At 33.6% G+C, this 19,711-nt stretch overlaps 1 protein-coding gene across 1 annotated transcript in view; it reads right to left on the bottom strand.

Moving 5' to 3' along the window:
• Positions 1-8,011: 8,011 nt before the first annotated feature.
• LOC136039918 (glutamate-rich WD repeat-containing protein 1-like) overlaps positions 8,012-19,711 on the bottom strand; it is a 71,743-nt gene continuing 60,043 nt past the window's right edge. Inside the window, exon 9 of the mRNA XM_065723908.1 lies at positions 8,012-8,177. Within this exon, the coding sequence (XP_065579980.1) occupies positions 8,040-8,177 (138 nt within the window). The 3' untranslated portion in view covers positions 8,012-8,039. The remainder of the gene's footprint in view (positions 8,178-19,711) is intronic.

The raw sequence follows: 19,711 nt of genomic DNA, 5'->3' as shown, positions 1-19,711 counted from the left end.
TTTTTTTACTTAAAAAGAACAGCAGAACTTTCAATTCCCGTTCGAATGAGCCTTCACCTGATCTCCTAGGACCATTGGTTCGATACGATTACTTTTGAAAAAAAACTAAAGAAATACACACACACCGGCCATCTTTCTTCTAGCATAAAATGCAGTCCAAATTTCTACAGAAGGGAGTTTGAAACTTTTATCGTTTTAGATCATTTTAGTGGCCAGAAATGTCGATATGCTAGTCGAGAAAAAAGAATTATGTAGCCAATTTCGAAGCTAGGCCACGGGACTCGGCAGGTGATAAGCTTGTACGTATTGATTCTAGTGATCCGTAGCAACCTCAAAATGAGTGAGTTTTGTTTGAGTACTCGGGAAAATGGAAAGCTCCCCAGGAAGCACATAGAATTTTGAAGGATTTTGTCTCTTAACAGCATAATTCTTTCTTTTTCACTCCATTTTTAGACGTTCTGATGTTCGCTTTCTCGCAAATGCTGGCAATCCTCATTTCCAAAAATCCTTAAACGCATAATCCTTTGTTCTCACTGTGGCATATCTTTTAGTCGTATATTTCTTTGGTCTTCACTTTTGTTTTTGAGTAGTCTTAACTCTTATTGCCGCTTATCTTCAAACCGTATGTTTGTTTGTTCTTTACAGTTATTTTTGACTCATTGTAACTGTTGCTCACGGAAGTATTCTGACTGTATACATTTGTTCTTCATTTTCGTTTAAAATTACTTTAGATGTTTTTTAAGGCCATTTACCTTAGCTGCTCGGATTGGTCTTGTCACGTTTGATGGTCTAGGTTGTTCAATTGTCCTCTAGGCATGATGAAACTACTTCAAACACCTTTTGTAAATAGACTAATTAGCCTTTGTATACTTGGCTTTGTTCTTTTCGTAATGTCGCATGCGTCATAGATATAAAAACGGTACATTCACTCTTCGAGAGGAGGAAGAATGATGAAATTTGTTCTTTTGAAATGTACTCATAAATATGAAGTCAATCATATTATTTTTTTGTCAATCATTTGTTTCATACATAAATAATTATTGCTTGTTTAAAGAGACAGTATATATATATATATATATATATATATATATATATATATATATATATATATATATATATATATATATATATATATATATATATATATATATATATTATATATATATATATATATATTTATATATATATATATATATATATATATATATATATATATTATATATATTATATATATATATATATATATATTTTTTTAGCCGCCCTGGCCGAGTGGGTTGGTGCGCTGGATTCGGGATCCTGTGTCTGAGAGGACGTGGGTTCGAATCCCGGTGTACCCAATTCTTCAGTTTGGGACGGGGGTCAGTGGCGTGATCCTGTAAGCTTAGCCAGAGTCGACCCAGCTCTAAATGGGTACCTGGAGAAATCTGGGGAAGGTAAACAGGAAGGGTGTGCGAAAGCACAGGTTGGCTGGCCCCCAACCCCCCATTGCACTTCCTGGCTGAAGGGCCAAGAAACGGAGATCAGCACCGCCGGTACGGACTGTAAAGTCTAAATGCCGCATCCTTTACCTTTTATATATATATATATATATATATATATATATATATATATATATATATATATATATATATATATATATATATCATGAAAAGAGAAATCACCAATGCTACAGCACAAACACAAAAAAAAAAAAAAAAAAAAAAAAAAAGAGACAGAAGGAGAAAAGGAAGACTGTTTTCCTAAATTAGTGATTAATATAGACCAGCACTTGAATGAGGCCTTAACCCTACTCATCCATACAATCACATAGGTCAAACAGCATAGCCACACACAATCAACCATAAAGAATAATCCATGGACAGGCAGTCATGTCGTCAATAAGTATAAGTCATCATTTACCAAACAATAGAAAAAATAATATAGACAAATAATTCAGAGGCAACACCCAACATAAGGGCTCATCAGGAGAATACACTGGCCTATATTATATATATATATGGCCTATATATATATATATATATATATATATATATATATATATATATATATATATATATATATATATATATATATATATATATATATATATATATATATATATATATATATATATATATATTCCTTGTGGGGGCAACCGGGTTAGCTTCCCTGGACGTAGAAGCTGAGGGAGGGGGCACCGCGGCTAGGGTATTGTTTGCTCTGATAAAACTTTTAACTTTGATCTGGCTTTTCTTGCTTATATTTGAGCTTGGTTAGAAGCGATGCAAATAATTTTTTCCCAGAAACCACCAACCCTATGAACAACTCTGTGTACAGTTACAATTGAGGTAAATTACCTTATCCTAATTTCTATCTGACTCCACGATCCTTCTCCGTGATTGAATTTTTCAAACTAAAAAAAATTACCCTTTCTTCTTGGCTAATATTGTTGTGATTCCATAACTTTCAGAATGTAAAGTTTCATTATATTTTTCAATAACTTTTCAATGTGAGTTTGCATTAAGGATGAATTTCTTGCGTCTGGCATTTATAAGCCGGAAGTGGATGCTCAGAAAAAAAGGTGTTAGGGTATTATGCGTATATATTATCTTTATTGGGGACGGTGAACGGTCTACATACTTTTATTTTCAAAGAATGGTGATGAAGACATGGGGTGGGGCACCCAGAAATTAGAAGGGGGTAACCACAGTTCAAGACACATTATAATTATATTATGTTCCAAGACTCCTAAGAACGTAAATGACAAAATAGCTATAACAAAATTGATTTTTTTTTTTTTGGTTTCCAGCAAATAAACGTAGGGCCAAAAAGCAGTAAGATTTAAAACATTATAACCCAAAAACCCGCCTCGCGGGTTTTTACTCACTTGTCCAGTGAAGGTGAAAATTTCATAGCCCAACTGGCGGGAAATAGCCCAACCTGGCAACAAAGGTGGAAACTTTACCACAGAGTTGCCACCCGACGAAAAAATAACTAGATTTAAGTGAGTTTTTGGTTGATAATGTGATTTCCTTCAATAATCTAGTGATATATGTGCTGATTTATTGTTTTTTGCTTAGGCAATATACAAAATCAGTAAAAAAGTGATAAAACACTGAAGTTATCAGATCTTCAGTTTTTATTATACGAAGCAATAGTCACGTAAAATTACAATTAATATATTGTAAAATTTAATTCAAAGCGAAAGATTCGGGACAAAATATTCCACCGGAGTCAAATAACATTATTTAACAAACCAAATACCTCTAATATTTCACTCGTTTCCTCTTTTTTATCGCCAAGTTAGGTAAAACTGCGCTACAATGTCATCCACTTTCAGCAACATTTTTTTTTTTGCTGAACATAGTTTCACTTTTTTTTTGCCCACGGTGCCAGCGACGAAAAGCGTGGACCATTTACCAACATTTTCATTCGAAAAAACAAAATCTGTTTGTCATTTGTAATATCAATCTGTACCGATGCTCCGACTAGATATAGTTAGACATTGAAAAAAAATCGTTTGACAAATGCTTTATTAGAGGGCGAACTGAGCAATAACAACACCCACTTTGCCTAATTTCTAAAGTCTGACTGTCAGCTAGGGTTGCAAAACTGAAACACGGGGACCCTCACTGGAAAGAGTATCTTGAAAGTTTTCCACCACGACGTTCACTCCTGCTTATCTCCGGTAAGTGTCCCGATCAAGCGCGTAGTTCCAGTATTTTTATTGGGGGAGAGGGCAAGAGGGGGTCCACTTCCGATTAGTCAGTGGGCATGGGATATCCTTCAAGGGAAAGCAGATATGGTTCTGGCCACTTCAATTTGCTTATATTGCATTAAGCATTATTATATAAGTATTACAGTAGGTAAGTAACTTGCTGCCAATTACGACCTCAATTTTAGTTTAACAACGATAAAGTTTTAAAAACTACAGAATGATTATGAATTTTAGATAATTTATTTCGAATTTGAATCTCTACAATTTCTGCACTCGAAGCGAGTGCCCCTCAACGCCTCTTTTCTAAAACCACCTATGGGGAAAAGGGTGTTAAAAACTTTTTGAAACACACCAGCCTAAAGGTGGTTTAAAGGTATCTGAAAATTCTGTCCCGAATTTTTCCCAATAGTCTAAGGGTAAATTAAGTTTCTTTATTGAAATGGGCCATCACAAATGTGAGCCAAAGCTGACACAAGTTGATTAATTTGGTCAAAGTTTAGCTGCTTCCACTGTTAAAATTGTCTTCACTTTTTGTTATTCTGTTACTATAAGAAGATGTAGATGAGAATCAAAACCCAATTCAATACCCTTTTCTTCTTGTTCTACTTTCTGTTGGTTTATAAAGTTAGTTCTGAGCCAAAGACAGAAAGTAAGGAGTTTTGCCCTTTATTGGTCTTATTAGAATGCTAGAATCAATTAAAATTGATACGAATAATTTTTTTATAACGTTGTAAAACACATCAAAGTTGAGAGCTGGAAGGAGCTCTGATGAGGGAGCCAAAACAAGATACGTGATACGTCCTCTTATTTTTCTTCGTCGCTATTGAGGCACTGGGAACATCATTGAAAGCTGTTCTAGGACTCGTAAAAAATAAATTTGATATCTTATCGTTTTGATGTGCCTAGACTCGATAAGGCCGTCAAAATGTGCCAGATGGTACACTAAAATTGCAATTTAGGTGATATTTTTGGAATGAAAAGGCTCGGTCTGACACATAAACATCATAACGAGCAAATTATGTGCTCATTTATAAGCTAATTTTTATCTTTACTTGCTTTTTATAAATTTAACTTTATAAGGCAATCATAAAAAAACATATGGAACCCAAAAATCATAATCATGGGGTTGTCTTTTCATTTTTTAAAAATAAAAAATAACAAAAAAAGGATGTTGTCCATTGAAAAGCTTCAACGGTCAAAATTAGCAAAAGTATTTTCAATTTAAAGTATTAACAAAAAATGTCGGAATTATTAATTTGACTGTTGAGCATTGTTTGATTAAGAATATCTAGAAAATCTGAACAATTCTTGGCAGGATTGTGGTGGAAATTTTATATTAATTAAAACTTACCAGAGATGCCGATCAGATGGGACTGAAATGGAGCATGTTGTTTCAATTGAAATTGTTCGCGGATTCTCAAACTCATTGTAAAAATGAGCTAACGTGGAGCTGCAGAACGACTAGGTACAACAAGAGCTAAGAGCTCATATGGCACTTGTGACGAGGTCGGAAGAGCCGAGAGCTCATATGGTACGAGGTCGGAAGAGCCAAGAGCCAAGAGCTCATTTGGACGAGGTCGGAAGAGCCGAGAGCTCATATGGTACGAGGTCGGAAGAGCCAAGAGCCAAGAGCTCATTTGGCACTTGTTAGAAGGTCAGAACCTAAAGTTAAACTTTATAGCACAAGATCCTTCTAAATATCAAATTTCATTAAGATCTGGTCACCCTTTCGTAAGTTACAAATACCTCAATTTTCAAAATTACCTCCCCCCTCCCAATTCCACCAAAGAGAGCAGATCCGGTCCAGTTATGTCAGTCACGTATCTTAGACAGGTTTCTATTCTTCCCATCCAGTTTCATCCTGATCTCACCGCTTTAAGTATTTTCTAAGATTTCCGGTCCCCCCAACTGCCCCCCCCCAATTACGTTTGATCCGGTTGAGATTTAAAATAAGATATCAGAGTTACGAAGTCCTTCTAAATATGAAGTTTCATGAAGATCCGATCACTCCTTCGTAAGTTAAAAATACGTTATTTTTCTTATTTTTCAGAATTACCCCCCCCCCCCGCAATTGAGCGGATCAGTTCCAATTATGTAAATTACGTATGCAAGACTTTTGCTTATTTTTCCAACCAAGTTTCATCCCAATCCCTCCAATCTAAGCGTTTCTCATCATTTTAGGTCTCCCCACCCCAAATTTCCCCCAATGTCACCAGATCCGGTCAGGATTTAAAATAAGAGCTTTGAGCCACGATATCCTTCTAAAAATCAAATTTCATGGAGATCCAATCACCCTTTCGTGAGTTAAAAATACCTCATTTTTTCTAATTTTTCAGAATTAACCCCCCCCCCAACTACCCAAAAGAGAGCGGATCCGTTCCGTTTATGTCAATCATCTATCTAGGACTTGTGTTTATTTTTCCCACCATGTTTCATCCCGATCCCTCCACTCTAAGTGTTTTCCAAGTTTTAGGTTCCCCCTCCCAACTCCCGGCCCCCATCACCAGAACTGGTCGGGATTTAAAATAAGAGCTCTAAGACACGATATCCTTCTAAACATCAAATTTCATTGAGATCCGATCACCCGTTCGTAAGTTGAAAATACCTCATTTTTCTAATTTTTAAGACTTACTCCCCCCCCCCCCAACAACCCCAAAGAGAACAAATAAGTTCCGATTATGTCAATCATGTATCTGGGACTTGCGCTTATTTTTCCCATCAAGTTTCATCCCGATCCCTCTACTCTAAGTGTTTTCCAAGATTTTAGGTTTCCCCCCTCCAACTCCCCCCAATGTCATCAGACCCAGTCGGGATTTAAAATAAGAGCTCTGAGACACAAAATCATTCCAAACATCAAATTTCATTAAGATCCAATCACCCGCTCATAAGTTAAAAATACTTCATTTTTTCTATTTTTCCGAATTAACCGGCCCCTACTCCCCCCCCCCAGATGGTCAAATCGGGAAAACGACTATTTCTAATTTAATCTGGTCCGGTCCCTGATACGCTTGCCAAATTTCATCGTCCTAGCTTACCTGGAAGTGCCTAAAGTAGCAAAACCGGGACTTTAGGTTTTCCCCCTCCAACTCCCCCCAATGTCATCAGATCCGGTCGGGATTTAAAATAAGAGCTCTAAGACACAATATCATTCCAAACATCAAATTTCATTAAGATCCAAATACCCGCTGATAAGTTAAAAATACTTCATTTTTTCTATTTTTTGCAAATTAACCGGGCCCCCGCTCCCCCCCAGATGGTCAACTCGGAAAACGGCTATTTCTAATTTAACCTGGTCCGGTCCCTGATACGCCTGCCAAATTTCATCGTCCTAGCTTACCTGGAAGTGCCTAAAGTAGCAAAACTGGGACCGACAGACAGACAGACCAGACCGACAGACCGACAGAATTGGCGACAGCTATATGTCACTTGGTCAATACCAAGTGCCATAAAAACGAGCTGAGCCCAAGCTGAGGACCGACTCGGAATCTAAAACGAGCTAAGTCCTGACTCGACAGTAAAGCGAGCTAAGCCTTGAATCGGTATATGAATAAGCTTCCGGTATATGAATCGGTATATGATAAACAAGTTAAATATCAACTCGAAGTACAGGCGAGTTTAGAGATAGGGACGGAATGATACAAGCTAAAAACAAGTGAAGTCCCGACTTGGTGTAAAGGTCTCTTCAACACCACTCCCCGTCACGTTTCTGGCACTGAGGTAGACGACGCAAGGCACATTATTTTAACCAAAATCACGCAGCAATTTGCAATCTGAATTATTGGAGAACCAAAATGGGTGAGTGGTCCGTCAGACAATACCTCTCAACCTCCTCCGCCTCTTCACCATTAAATTTTATCAAATGGGCATACATGTTGCACATTGTTTGAATCAGAATCATAAAACTATTTTTTTATTGGTAAACTTGGAGGCACAAAGTAGACCAACGGTCACATTGATGATTGAAAGTAGACCAATTGGTCACATCGATACATCACCTACCACTAACTTTTCAGCTTAGTGGTTGGCGATTTTTTTTTCTCCCCAACGGCAAATACGGAACAATTATCTTGCGCCAAGAGGACGTGATAATAATTGCTTACGAAGGGATTTGCCTCTTCACTAACAACAGCACGAACTCTTTCCAATTTACTTGGAACTTACGGAGCAACTACCTCGGGAAGAAGGGATTTTATAGGTGTACGCCGCTTCCAAGTCAAACACACCTTCTACAGGTATGTAGCGATCAGCTTGAGTTTAGCAAGAGTCATATTCAAATCCGATTAAGAGAAAAATTCCTACCCAACTAAAGAATAGTACAAGATGATTCTTTATATCCGTACTGTTATACAGAAATTGTTTTGAACACATTGAAACCAGTAAGGGACGTTGTTATCACTAATCCTGGCACTTGCGGATGCCAATGTAATTCTTTCAGCTCTTTCTGGCCTTGATGGATGAACAATAGCTGGGGTGGTAGGTCCTGAAAAGAAAACATACATTGTCGACATTAGTTCGGTTACTTTACAAAATAGAAAAAACCAAACCATCATAAGACTTACTACACCACGAAAAATCTACCGACCAGATTGGAAGCCTATCAAGGAGACCATATTAATAGATAACAATACACGCGGAAAAAACAGAATAGCTGTACCCAGCAAGCGACTGGCACAACCATTAATCTATTGAAATCAAAACAAATACATTCACTAAATACAAAAAAAAAAAAACAAGAAAACATATATATATATATATATATATATATATATATATATATATATATATATATATATATATATATATATATATATATATATATATATATATATATATATATATATATATATATATATATATATATATTACCAGAACGAAAAGAGAAAAAAAGACCTACGGAGATCTTTCGTACTTTTAGTATAATGTTCAATTAATCACTTCTTAATATATGCAGATCACCATTTAATAAAAATTTTATTTCTTGATTCACTCTTTCCTATATTTTGTTCATACAAGTTCCAGCATTACATTCTGAAAGAAGCTCAGATTACTCAAAATCAAAAGGTTCATTAACAATAGTGCTACTACTGGGTCCATTATCAAACTCCAAGCGCCAACATGCTCGTAAATGCTTCTCCTTTATCCCTCCCCATTTATAGGTTTTGCTATGGCAACAACCCTAAAAATCTCAAAAGATTCTAGGTTGTTGTTTATAATCTGATAAAGGCCCTTCTTTTCACTGTCCCTCTTGTATACCATTTAAGGTAAATAGTCTAAGTGTTCTGTCTTTGCAAATTCAAAGGACAAGTGTGAGTCATTTCTGCTGGGTTTTCATGCTGAGGGGGTTCAATGTACTGTTTGGAATTCATATTCTTAAGAAATAGGGACCCGTCAATTTAGTCCTTTAAAAGTGAGCCAAACCTATTCAGAATGAGCAGATTTACAGCTCAGATGACTTGGGCGACCCATGAAAAGGAGGAGGGGTAGCTGGATTTGCACGTATTTTGAAAACTCTTCGCACTATTCGTGTCGACCTGCATGAGATCAGCTGGCCTATGAAACTCTTGGCCATTCAGGTCATGCTGCTTAATACATAAACTTAAACTCTTGGCCATTCAGGTCATGTTGCTTAATATATACTTATTTCCAGTCAAAACAACCATTTTTCTGAGAATTCGAGCAAACCAAATAAACATATTAAAGCGATTGAGCTATGTACGGCAATAATATTGCTGGGGTTAAGACAGGAAATGAGGCTAGTAGCTGGTTTCGTATGAAATCAGGAGTTAGGCCCAGCTATATTCCATCACCATTTATACGGATCGTTTTGATGGACTTTGCGGTATGGAACACGGCAAAGGCTATGGAAGAGCATGGAATCAGATCGGAAATGAAACTCTCCAAAGACCTAGATTACGCTGATGATTTGAGTGGTCTAGTTGAGAAATTTACCAAAATAAATGATTTTTGGTAATTCTGTGAGTTGAGGGTGCGAGAATGGCTATGAACGTTACTGTTAAGAATTAGTTAGCATAGGTGAGAATTGTTCGCTAAATTCTGCAGTATCAGCTTTGGAATACAGTGCTTCAAACTCTCCATCAACTTCGATTTGTTAGAGAAACTCACTAACAGTGTCAGCAAACAATATTTTGTTAGCTCATGAACATATCTATCAGTAAAATTGTTCACTGAATTCTGCATTACTAGTTTCTGAATACTCAGCTTCAAATCCTGAACAAAAAAACAAAAAACCATTAAAAATTGGAGCAAATGATCTTTTGTTAACTCATGAAAACACATTATCAGTAAAAATTGTTAATTGAATTTTGCATTTTCAGTTTTTGAATAGAGCTTCAAACTCTTGTAGCTGTAGCTGGCGAAAATACAACTATCAGTAAAGTTGCTCACTGAATTTTGCATTAATAGTTTCTGAATAATAAGGTTCAACTTCTGAAAAAAAAACTTGTAGGAGATCTCGCTGACAATATCCGCTAACAATCTTCTGTTAGCTCACTTAAAGAGAAATATCAGAAAAAGTATTTAATGAATTCTGCATTCTCAGTTTCTGAATAATCAACCTCAAATTCTGAAAAAAAAGTTTTACGGGCAAGGATACGGATAAATAATCAGGATAGGCTAGTTTTGCTTGTAGGTTAATTTCGCTCTCAGGAAAGGTGCTGACGTATCGATTAGTATAGCAACAATGTCCCAGTACAGATTACGAAAACAGACCATTCAGAAGAGCGGAAAACATCTGCGAAATGACAGAAGATCTTCAAATTTAGGTTTCTTACGGAATAAAATAATTACGCTCCCAGACTCCGTTATTACACAAAAGAGGTGCAAATCGTCTTAAAGGTTAAAGGTGCATCCACCCACCCCAACCGTGGACGGCCTGCTTTCCATTTAGCCCTAGACGGTTGGCCAAAAAGGACAATTTTCGGCAATGTCTAATTCTTCATCCGCAGCCATCTCAACCTTTCTATCATTATAACCTCAGAAAGCAGGGTTGAACCACACTTTTCGTACAGCCTAATGTTTGAAATACGGTCAGTCAGCCGGGTGCCAAGAACAAGCTTCATCTAGCAAATCTTCGTCCGCTTTTAGGAGCGCCCATGCTTCAGAACCACAATTGACCACTGTCATCACAGTAGCTTCCAATAAGCTAATCTTGCTTTGGAGACTTATCTTCCAAACTTTTTTTTTAAATGTGAAAAAACACCCTGAGCCTTGGCTATTCTACTTTTAATATCTTCTCTGCTCCCACCGTCTTTATTAATAATGCTACCAAGGTAAGCGAAGCTGTCCATCTAATCATTCTTTTCGTTACCCAACGTCACCTTTTGATCTTCACTTATTCCTAGCGTTAGATAAACAATAAATACCAATAAGAAGCAATTAAATAATTAACACTAACCACGAATGAGATAAAAAAGGAAAATTGAGACGACATTAAAACTCAAATAAAATTTTCTTGTATATTAGGAGAGTTACCGGCTTTCACCATCACAAAATTCGAAGATTTTATAAGATTTATTTTCTGCTTCATTTAAGTTTGAATGCTATTCTTTACTGTATATAAGAAAATTATTTTGTTTATTTTTATTCAAAAATAGGAAAAACACTGTAGAGGTTTTAAATTGATAGGGTGAAGACAAACGACAAGTTATTCACTCGTGACGTCATCATCAAAACTGAAATGACGTCAGACTGAGCATATATTCATATGAAATACGCACACGCTCTTAGTATCCATAAGGACTTCAAAGCAAAAGGAAGTAGTTATATAAAAGGTGAGTGAAGATGGTCTTAATAGTTTTTCTTCTCCTCAGCTGTTCAAAAATAACAGGATACATTTTTATATATATAAAAATAAGTTGTTTGTATGTTGACTGACGTCATGTTTGTGTGTCGACTGACGTCATTATAAGGATTGAGCATTATGCCGTCATGAAGTTGTTTGTCGACTCACCTCATGTTTGTCGACTGACGAAATTACAGACCGGGACACAAATGACGACCGGGACACAGGGAATATAAATGACGACTGGGACACTCAAAGAGAAATTACAGACTGGGACACCGGGACACAAACAACGACCGGGACACAGGGAATATAAATGACGACCGGGACAGAGGGACACAACTACAACGGGGACGCCGGGGGGCACAGGGGGGATATATAAATGACGACTGGGACACAGGGAATGTTCGATTAGTAATCACCATCAACAAAGCTCAAGAGCAATCATTAGAATAGTGAGGTATAGATCTGAATGCGTATTGTTTTTCCCATGGACAATTATATGTTGCATATTCAAGAGGCGGTAAACCTGACAATCTATTTATATGCACAGACAATGGGACAGCGAAGAATGTTGTATATTCGCAAGTTTTACATAGTTAAAAACATATATACATATATCTATCTATATTCACAGGTGGGACACAACTACAATGGCGCGTAACGACTTACGCGCGGGGGGAGGGGGGGTTTGAAGCGCCACCCCAACAGCTAGTATAGTATAATTTTCAAGTATTCCACTGATATGTTTTTCTCGGCTATTTGTAGTAATTAAATTGGAGGAAAAAGTTTTTTCTCAGACAGGCACTTCTGACTGTTACAAACAACTTATTCATGTATCTTTTTCGAAGCCACAATAGAAAAAAAATCATAGTAAATAGCTTTTTAGTACTTCTTCAGAACTTTCTTAAGCCTTTGACAGTTATATTTTCAACATTATCATACAAAGGAGGCAAAATTGAGTGCTAAGTAACCTTTGCTATTTCAATACAACTTTGTTGAGTATTTGAATTTTTTTTTTCTCTTTTTCTAGGTTCTTTTGCGTGACACCATTGGAGAAAAAAGTCCGTAGCTTTTACTGAAAAAGTAGTTAAGAAATAGTCAAGATTTACTTACCTGACATTAAACATATTAGAAAAGTTTAATATTAGGTAAGTAAGTTTTGTTATTATAGTGAGTATTTGATCAATTTTATTGTCTTTCCCAAGATTCTTTTCGAGGCATCATTAAAGGTCTCAGATAAGTAGTTTTTGCTATTGCACCTATCTTTAGTAATTGACTAATTTTATATTTGTTTTACAAAGTTTTTTCCCAAGACACTTTGGAGGAAGAATCGAGATTTCAAACAGACATTTTTTTACTATTTAAAAAGAATTTCTTTTGACGAATTCTATAGACTACATGACTTGACAAATTTTATCTGTATTTTCGCAAATTTAAATTTAAGGCACTATCAAGTTGGAACTCAGGTAAGAAGGCTTTACATAGATAAACAACCTTCTCACGTATTTTACTAATTCTTTTTTCTTTTTCTAGATTCTTTTTTGAGATACAGTTGCAAGATTTAGAATCTCCGCTAAATATTTTTTGACTAATTCAATACATTTCTTATATTGCTTAAGTGAAATGTTATAACTAAGACTGTAGATAATAAAAATCTGATCAAAATCTTTTAAATTATATAGCAGGCAGAAAACCCAGTTATAAATATGGTTCTCGTGATGTCGTAATGCAACAACAAAAGTGACTTTATTCTGTGTATATAGTCAAACGAATGTCAGGTAAATAACTTAGATCATTTAAGGACGGCATTCTTGTGCGTTTGACTAATTTCTTTTTCTAGGTACCATTGGAGGGTAATTTTGGATCTAAGGTAAGTTAACTTTTTAATTTTTTTTTCCATTTTCTATTTAAACTTGAATATTTTAGATTCTTTACCGAGGCATCATTGGAGGAAAAATTTGAACATTCATGTAAATCCTGCTAATTGAAATAAATACCATTGGGATTTGATTAATTTTATTTTCTTTTCAGGGTTGTTTCTTTGAGATAAAAGTTGAATCTCAGGTAAGTAAGTTTTGCTTTTTTTTTAGCAATTGATTAATTTGGATTTTCATTTTTTTAAAATTATTTTTGAAGCACAAATGGAGGCAAAATTTTTTCTCTATGTTCATTTTGAGCCATCATTAGAGGAATAAGTTGAATCTCAGATAAGAAAGATTCTTTATTTATAAATAGGGTTCTTTAGCGTTTGATTACTTTTTTTCTTGTCTAGTTTTTCTTTTAGCAGACACTGGAGGAAAAAGTAGAAAATTGATTAATTTTTTTTTCTTTTTAAAGTTCTTTTTGAGCCACCACTGAAGAAAAAAGTTGAATCCCAGGTAAATAACATTTGATATCTTTAACGTGTATTTGGCAGTTGATCAACTTGGATTTTTCTTTTTTTGGACTATTTTCGAGGCACAATTGAAGGAAAAACCTCATTCTCAGATAAATAAGATATTCAATTTAAAAATATGTGTCTTTAGTACATGATTAATTTCATTTTTATTTCTAGGTTCTCTTTTGAGCAATGACTGGATGAAAAAGCTTTCAGTTTTTTATTAATTTTAATTTCTTTTCTAATTTCTCTTTTGAGCCATTATTGGAGGAAAAAGTTGAATCTCAAGTAAGTAAGATTTCCCAATGAAAAATAACTCTTTAGTATTTCATTAGAATTCCAGTTTTTCTTGGTTCTTTTTTGAGAAACCAAAGGAGGATAAAATTGAACCTAGGGTAAATAAGTTTTGCTATTTAAAAAGTAGTGTCTTTAGTATTTCATTAATTTTCTTTTCTTTTCTATGTTCTTTTTTGAGCCATTACTGAAGGAAAAATTTAAATCTCAATTAAGTAAGATTTCCCATTCATAAGTAAGTGTATTTAGTATTTTATTAACTGTCTTTTCTTTTCTAGGTTCTTTTTTTAACCGCTGGAGTATTTTTTTTCTTTTCTTTTCTAGGTTCTTTTTGAGCCATTATTGAAAGAAAAAGCGGAATCTCAAGGAAGTAAGGTTTCCGATTTAAAAATATGTGTCTGTAGTGTTTCATTAATTTTCTTTTCTTTTCTGGGTTCCTTTTTGAAAAACCACAGGAGGAAAGTAAGAGTTTTACTATCTAAAAAGTCGTCTCTTCAGTTTTTATTTTTATTTCTAATTTTTTTTTTTAACCATTATTGGAGAAAAATTTGAATCTCAAGTAAGTAAGATTTTCTATTTAAAACAAGTGTCTTTAGTAGTTGATTAATTTTCTTTTCCTTTCTAGGTTTTGAGCAGCAACAAGGGAAAAAAATGAATCTAAGGTAAGTAAGTTTTGCTATGTAAGAAGTAGAGTCTTTAGTATTTGAATTAATTTCTTTTCTTTTCTAGGTTCTTTTTTGAGCAGCCACAGGAGGAAAACGTTAAATCTAAGGTAAGTAAGTTTTGCTATTAAAAAATTTGAGTCTTTGTTATTTGATTTAATTTCTTTTCTTTTCTAGGTTCTTATTGAGCAGCCATAGAAGGAAAACGTTGAATATAAGGAAAGCAAGTTTTGCTATTTAAAAAGTAGAGTCTTTAGTATTTGATTTAATTTCTTTTCTTTTCTAGGTTCTATTTTGAGCAGCCAAAGGAGGAACAAGTTGAATCTAAGGTAAGTAGGTTTTGGTATTTAAAAAGTAGAGTCTTTAGTGTTTGATTTAAATTCTTTTCTTTTCGAGGTTCTTTTTTTGAGCAGCCACAGGAGGAAAAAGTTGAATGCAAGGTAAGTAAGTTTTGCTATTTAAAAAGTATAGTCTTTTAGTATTTGATTTAATTTCTTTTCTTTTCTAGTTTCTTATTGAGCAGCCACAGGAGGAAATGATTGAATGCAAGGTAAGTAAGTTTTGCTATTTAAAAAGTAGAGTGTTTAGTATTTGATTTAATTTCTTTTCTTTTCTAGGTTCTTATTGAGCAGCCACAGGAGGAAAACGTTGAATATAATGTAAGCAAGTTTTGCTATTTAAAAAGTAGAGTCTTTAGTATTTGATTTAATTTCTTTTCTTTTCTTTTCTTGGTTCTTTTTTGAGCAGCCTAAGGAGGAAAAAGTTGAATTTAAGGTAAGTAAGTTTTGCTATTTAAAAAGTAGAGTCTTTAGTATTTGATTTAAATTGTTTTCTTTTCTAGGTTCTTTTTTTGAGCAGCCACAGGAGGAAAAAGTTGAATACAAGGTAAGTAAGTTTTGCTATTTAAAAAGTATAGTCTTTAGTATTTGATTTAATTTCTTTTCTTTTCTAGTTTCTTATTGAGCAGCCACAGGAGGAAATGATTGAATGCAAGGTAAGTAAGTTTTGCTATTTAAAAAGTAGAGTGTTTAGTATTTGATTTAATTTCTTTTCTTTTCTAGGTTCTTATTGAGCAGCCACAGGAGGAAAACGTTGAATATAATGTAAGCAAGTTTTGCTATTTAAAAAGTAGAGTCTTTAGTATTTGATTTAATTTCTTTTCTTTTCTTTCCTAGGTTCTTTTTTGAGCAGCCACAGGAGGAAAAAGTTGAATTTAAGGTAAGTAAGTTTTGCTATTTAAAAAGTAGAGTCTTTAGTATTTGATTTAAATTGTTTTCTTTTCTATGTTCTTTTTTTGAGCAGCCACAGGAGGAAAAAGTTGAATACAAGGTAAGTAAGTTTTGCTATTTAAAAAGTAGAGTCTTTAGTATTTGGTTTAATTTCTTTTCTTTTCTAGGTTCTTTTTTGAGCAGCCTAAGGTGGAAAAAGTTGAATTTAAGGTAAGTAAGTTTTGCTATTTAAAAAGTAGAGTCTTTAGTATTTGATTTAAATTCTTTTCTTTTCTAGGTTCTTTTTTTGAGCAGCCACAGGAGGAAAAAGTTGAATGCAAGGTAAGTAAGTTTTGCTATTTAAAAAGTAGAGTCTTTAGCATTTGATTTAATTTCTTTTCTTTTCTAGGTTCTTATTGAGCAGCCACAGGAGGAAAAGGTTGAATGCAAGGTAAGTAAGTTTTGCTATTTAAAAAGTAGAGTCTTTAGTATTTGATTTAATTTCTTTTCTTTTCTAGGTTCTTATTGAGCAGCCACAGGAGGAAAAGGTTGAATGCAAGGTAAGTAAGTTTTGCTATTTAAAAAGTAGAGTCTTTAGTATTTGATTTAATTTCTTTTCTTTTCTAGGATCTTATTGAGCAGCCACAGGAGGAAAACGTTGAATATCATGTAAGTAAGTTTTGCTATTTAAAAAGTAGAGTCTTTAGTATTTGATTTAATTTCTTTTCTTTTCTAGGTTCTTTTTTGAGCAGCCACAGGAGGAAAAAGTTGAATCTAAGGTAAATAGGTTTCGGTATTTAAAAATAAGTGTCTTTAGAACTAGATAATTGTCTTTCTTTTTCAGTTTCTTTATGAGTCACCGATGGAAGAAAATGTTGAATGAAAGGCAAGTAAGTTGATCTATTTAAAAAAAAGCGTCTTTAGTGCTTGATAAATTTTCTTTTATTTTCTAGGTTCTTTTTGAGCCACTGGAGGAGAATTTTGAAACTCCAGTAAGTAAGATTTCCCATCTAAAAATAAGTTTCTTTAGTATTTCAACAATTTTGTTTTCTTTTGTAGGTTCTATTTGAGCAGCCAAAGGAGGAAAAAGTTGAATCTAAGGTAATTAAGTTTTGCTATTTAAAAAGTAGAGTCTTTAGTATTTGATTTAATTTCTTTTCTTTTCTAGGTTCTTATTGAGCAGCCACAGGAGGAAAAAGTTGAATGCAAGGTAAGTAAGTTTTGCTATTTAAAAAGTAGAGTCTTTAGTATTTGATTTAATTTCTTTTCTTTTCTAGGTTCTTATTGAGCAGCCACAGGAGGAAAATGTTGAATATAAGGTAAGCAAGTTTTGCTATTTAAAAAGTAGAGTCTTTAGTATTTGATTTAATTTCTTTTCTTTTCTAGGTTCTTATTGAGCAGCCACAGGAGGAAAACGTTGAATATAATGTAAGTAAGTTTTGCTATTCAAAAAGTAGAGTCTTTAGTATTTGATTTAATTTCTTTTCTTTTCTAGGTTCTTTTTTGAGCAGCCACAGGAGGAAAAAGTTGAATCTAAGGTAAGTAGGTTTTGGTATTCAAAAATAAGTGTCTTTAGAACTAGATAATTTTCTTTCTTTTTCAGTTTCTTTATGAGCCACCGATGGAAGAAAATGTTGAATGAAAGGTAAGTAAGTTGATCTATTTAAAAAAAAGAAGCGTCTTTAGTGCTTGATTAATTTTCTTTTATTTTCTAGGTTCTTTTTGAGCCACTGGAGGAGAATTTTGAAACTCCAGTAAGTAAGAAATCCCATCTAAAAATAAGTTCCTTTAGTATTTCAACAATTTTGTTTTCTTTTGTAGGTTCTATTTGAGCAGCCAAAGGAGGAAAAAGTTGAATCTAAGGTAAGTAAGTTTTGCTATTTAAAAAGTAGAGTCTTTAGTATTTGATTTAATTTCTTTTCTTTTCTAGGTTCTATTTTGAGTAGCAAAAGGAGGAAAAAGTTGAATCTAAGGTAAGTAAGTTTTGCTATTTAAAAAGTAGAGTCTTTAGTATTTGATTTAATTCCTTTTCTTTTCTAGGTTCTATTTTGAGCAGCAAAAGGAGGAAAAAGTTGAATCTAAAGTAAGTAGGTGTTGTTATTTAAAAATAATTGTCTTTAGAACTAGATTCATTTTCTTTTCTTTTCTAGAAAAGGTAAGAGAGATTCCCTATTTAGAAATAAGTGTCTGCAGTGCTTGATTAATTTTCTTTTTTTTCTAGGCTTTTTTTTGAGCCACCACTGGAAGATAATGTTGAATCTAAGGTAAGTAAGATTAGCTATTTAAAAAGAACTGTATTTAGTACTTGATTAATTTTCTTTTTTTTCTAAGTTAAGTAAGTAAGTTTTTCTGTTTAAAAAGTAGAGTCTTTAGTATTTGATTTAATTTCTTTTCTTTTCTAGGTTCTCTTTTGAGCAGCCTGAGGAGGAAAAAGTTGAATCTAAGGTAAGTAAGTTTTGCTATTTAAAAAGTAGAGTCTTTAGTATTTGATTTAATTTCTTTCTTTTCTAGGTTCTTATTGAGCGGCCCTGGGAGAAAAACGTTGAATCTAAGGTAAATAAGTTTTGCTATTTAAAAAGTAGAGTCTTTAGTATTTGATTTAATTTCTTTTCTTTTCTAGGTTCTATTTTGAGCAGCAAAAGGAGGAAAAAGTTGAATCTAAAGTAAGTAGGTTTTGTTATTCAAAAATAATTGTCTTAAGAACTAGATTCATTTTCTTTTCTTTTCTAGAAAAGGTAAGAAAGATTCCCTATTTAGAAATAAGTGTCTGCAGTGCTTGATTAATTTTCTTTTTTTTTCTAGGTTCTTTTTTGAGCCACCACTGGAAGATAATGTTGAATCTAAGGTAAGTAAGATTAGCAATTTAAAAAGAACTGTATTTAGTACTTGATTAATTTTCTTTTCTTTTCTTGGTTCTTTTTTAAGCCACCGCTAGAAGAAAATGTTGAATCTAAGGTAAGCAAGATTGGCTATTTAAAAAAAGTACATTTACTACTTGATTAATTTTCTTTTCTTTTCTTGGTTCTTCTTTGAGCCACTGGAGGAGAAAGTTTAATCTCAAGTAAGTAAGATTTCCCATTTAAGAATAAGCGTCTTTAGTATTTGAATAATTTCGTCTGTTTTTCTAGGTTCTTGTTTGAGCAGCCAGTGGAGAAAAAAATTGAATCTGAGGTAAGTATGTTTTGCTATTTAAAAAGTAGAATTTTTAGTATTTGATTTAATTTCTTTTCTTTTCTAGTTTCTTTTTTGAGCAGCCACAGGAAGAAAATATTGCATCCAAGGTAAGTAGGTTTTGATATTTAAAAAATAAGCGTCTTTAGAACTGGATTAATTTTCTTTTCTTTTCTAGGTTTTTTTTTGAGCCACCATTAGAGACAAGAGTTGAATCAAAGGTAATTAAGTTTTGGTAATTAAAAATAAGTGTCTTTAGCACCTGATTAATTTTCTTTTCTTTTTCAGGTTCTTTTTTGAGCATTCAATGGAGGAAAAAGTTGAGTCTGAAGCAGGTAAGATTCCATATTAATAAAATAGGTCTTTACAATTTGATTATTTTTGTTTTCTTTTCTAAGTTCTTTTTTGAGTAGCCAGTGGAGGAAAAAGTTGAATCCAAAGTAAGTAAGTTTAGGTATTTAAAAATTTGTGTCTTTAGTACCTGATTAATTTTCTTTT

This window comes from Artemia franciscana, chromosome 20 (assembly GCF_032884065.1).
Source record: "Artemia franciscana chromosome 20, ASM3288406v1, whole genome shotgun sequence".
Taxonomy (NCBI): Eukaryota; Metazoa; Arthropoda; class Branchiopoda; order Anostraca; family Artemiidae; genus Artemia; species Artemia franciscana.
The sequence above is the reverse complement of the archived record's forward strand: the minus strand, read 5'-3'. Positions and strand labels throughout refer to the sequence as shown.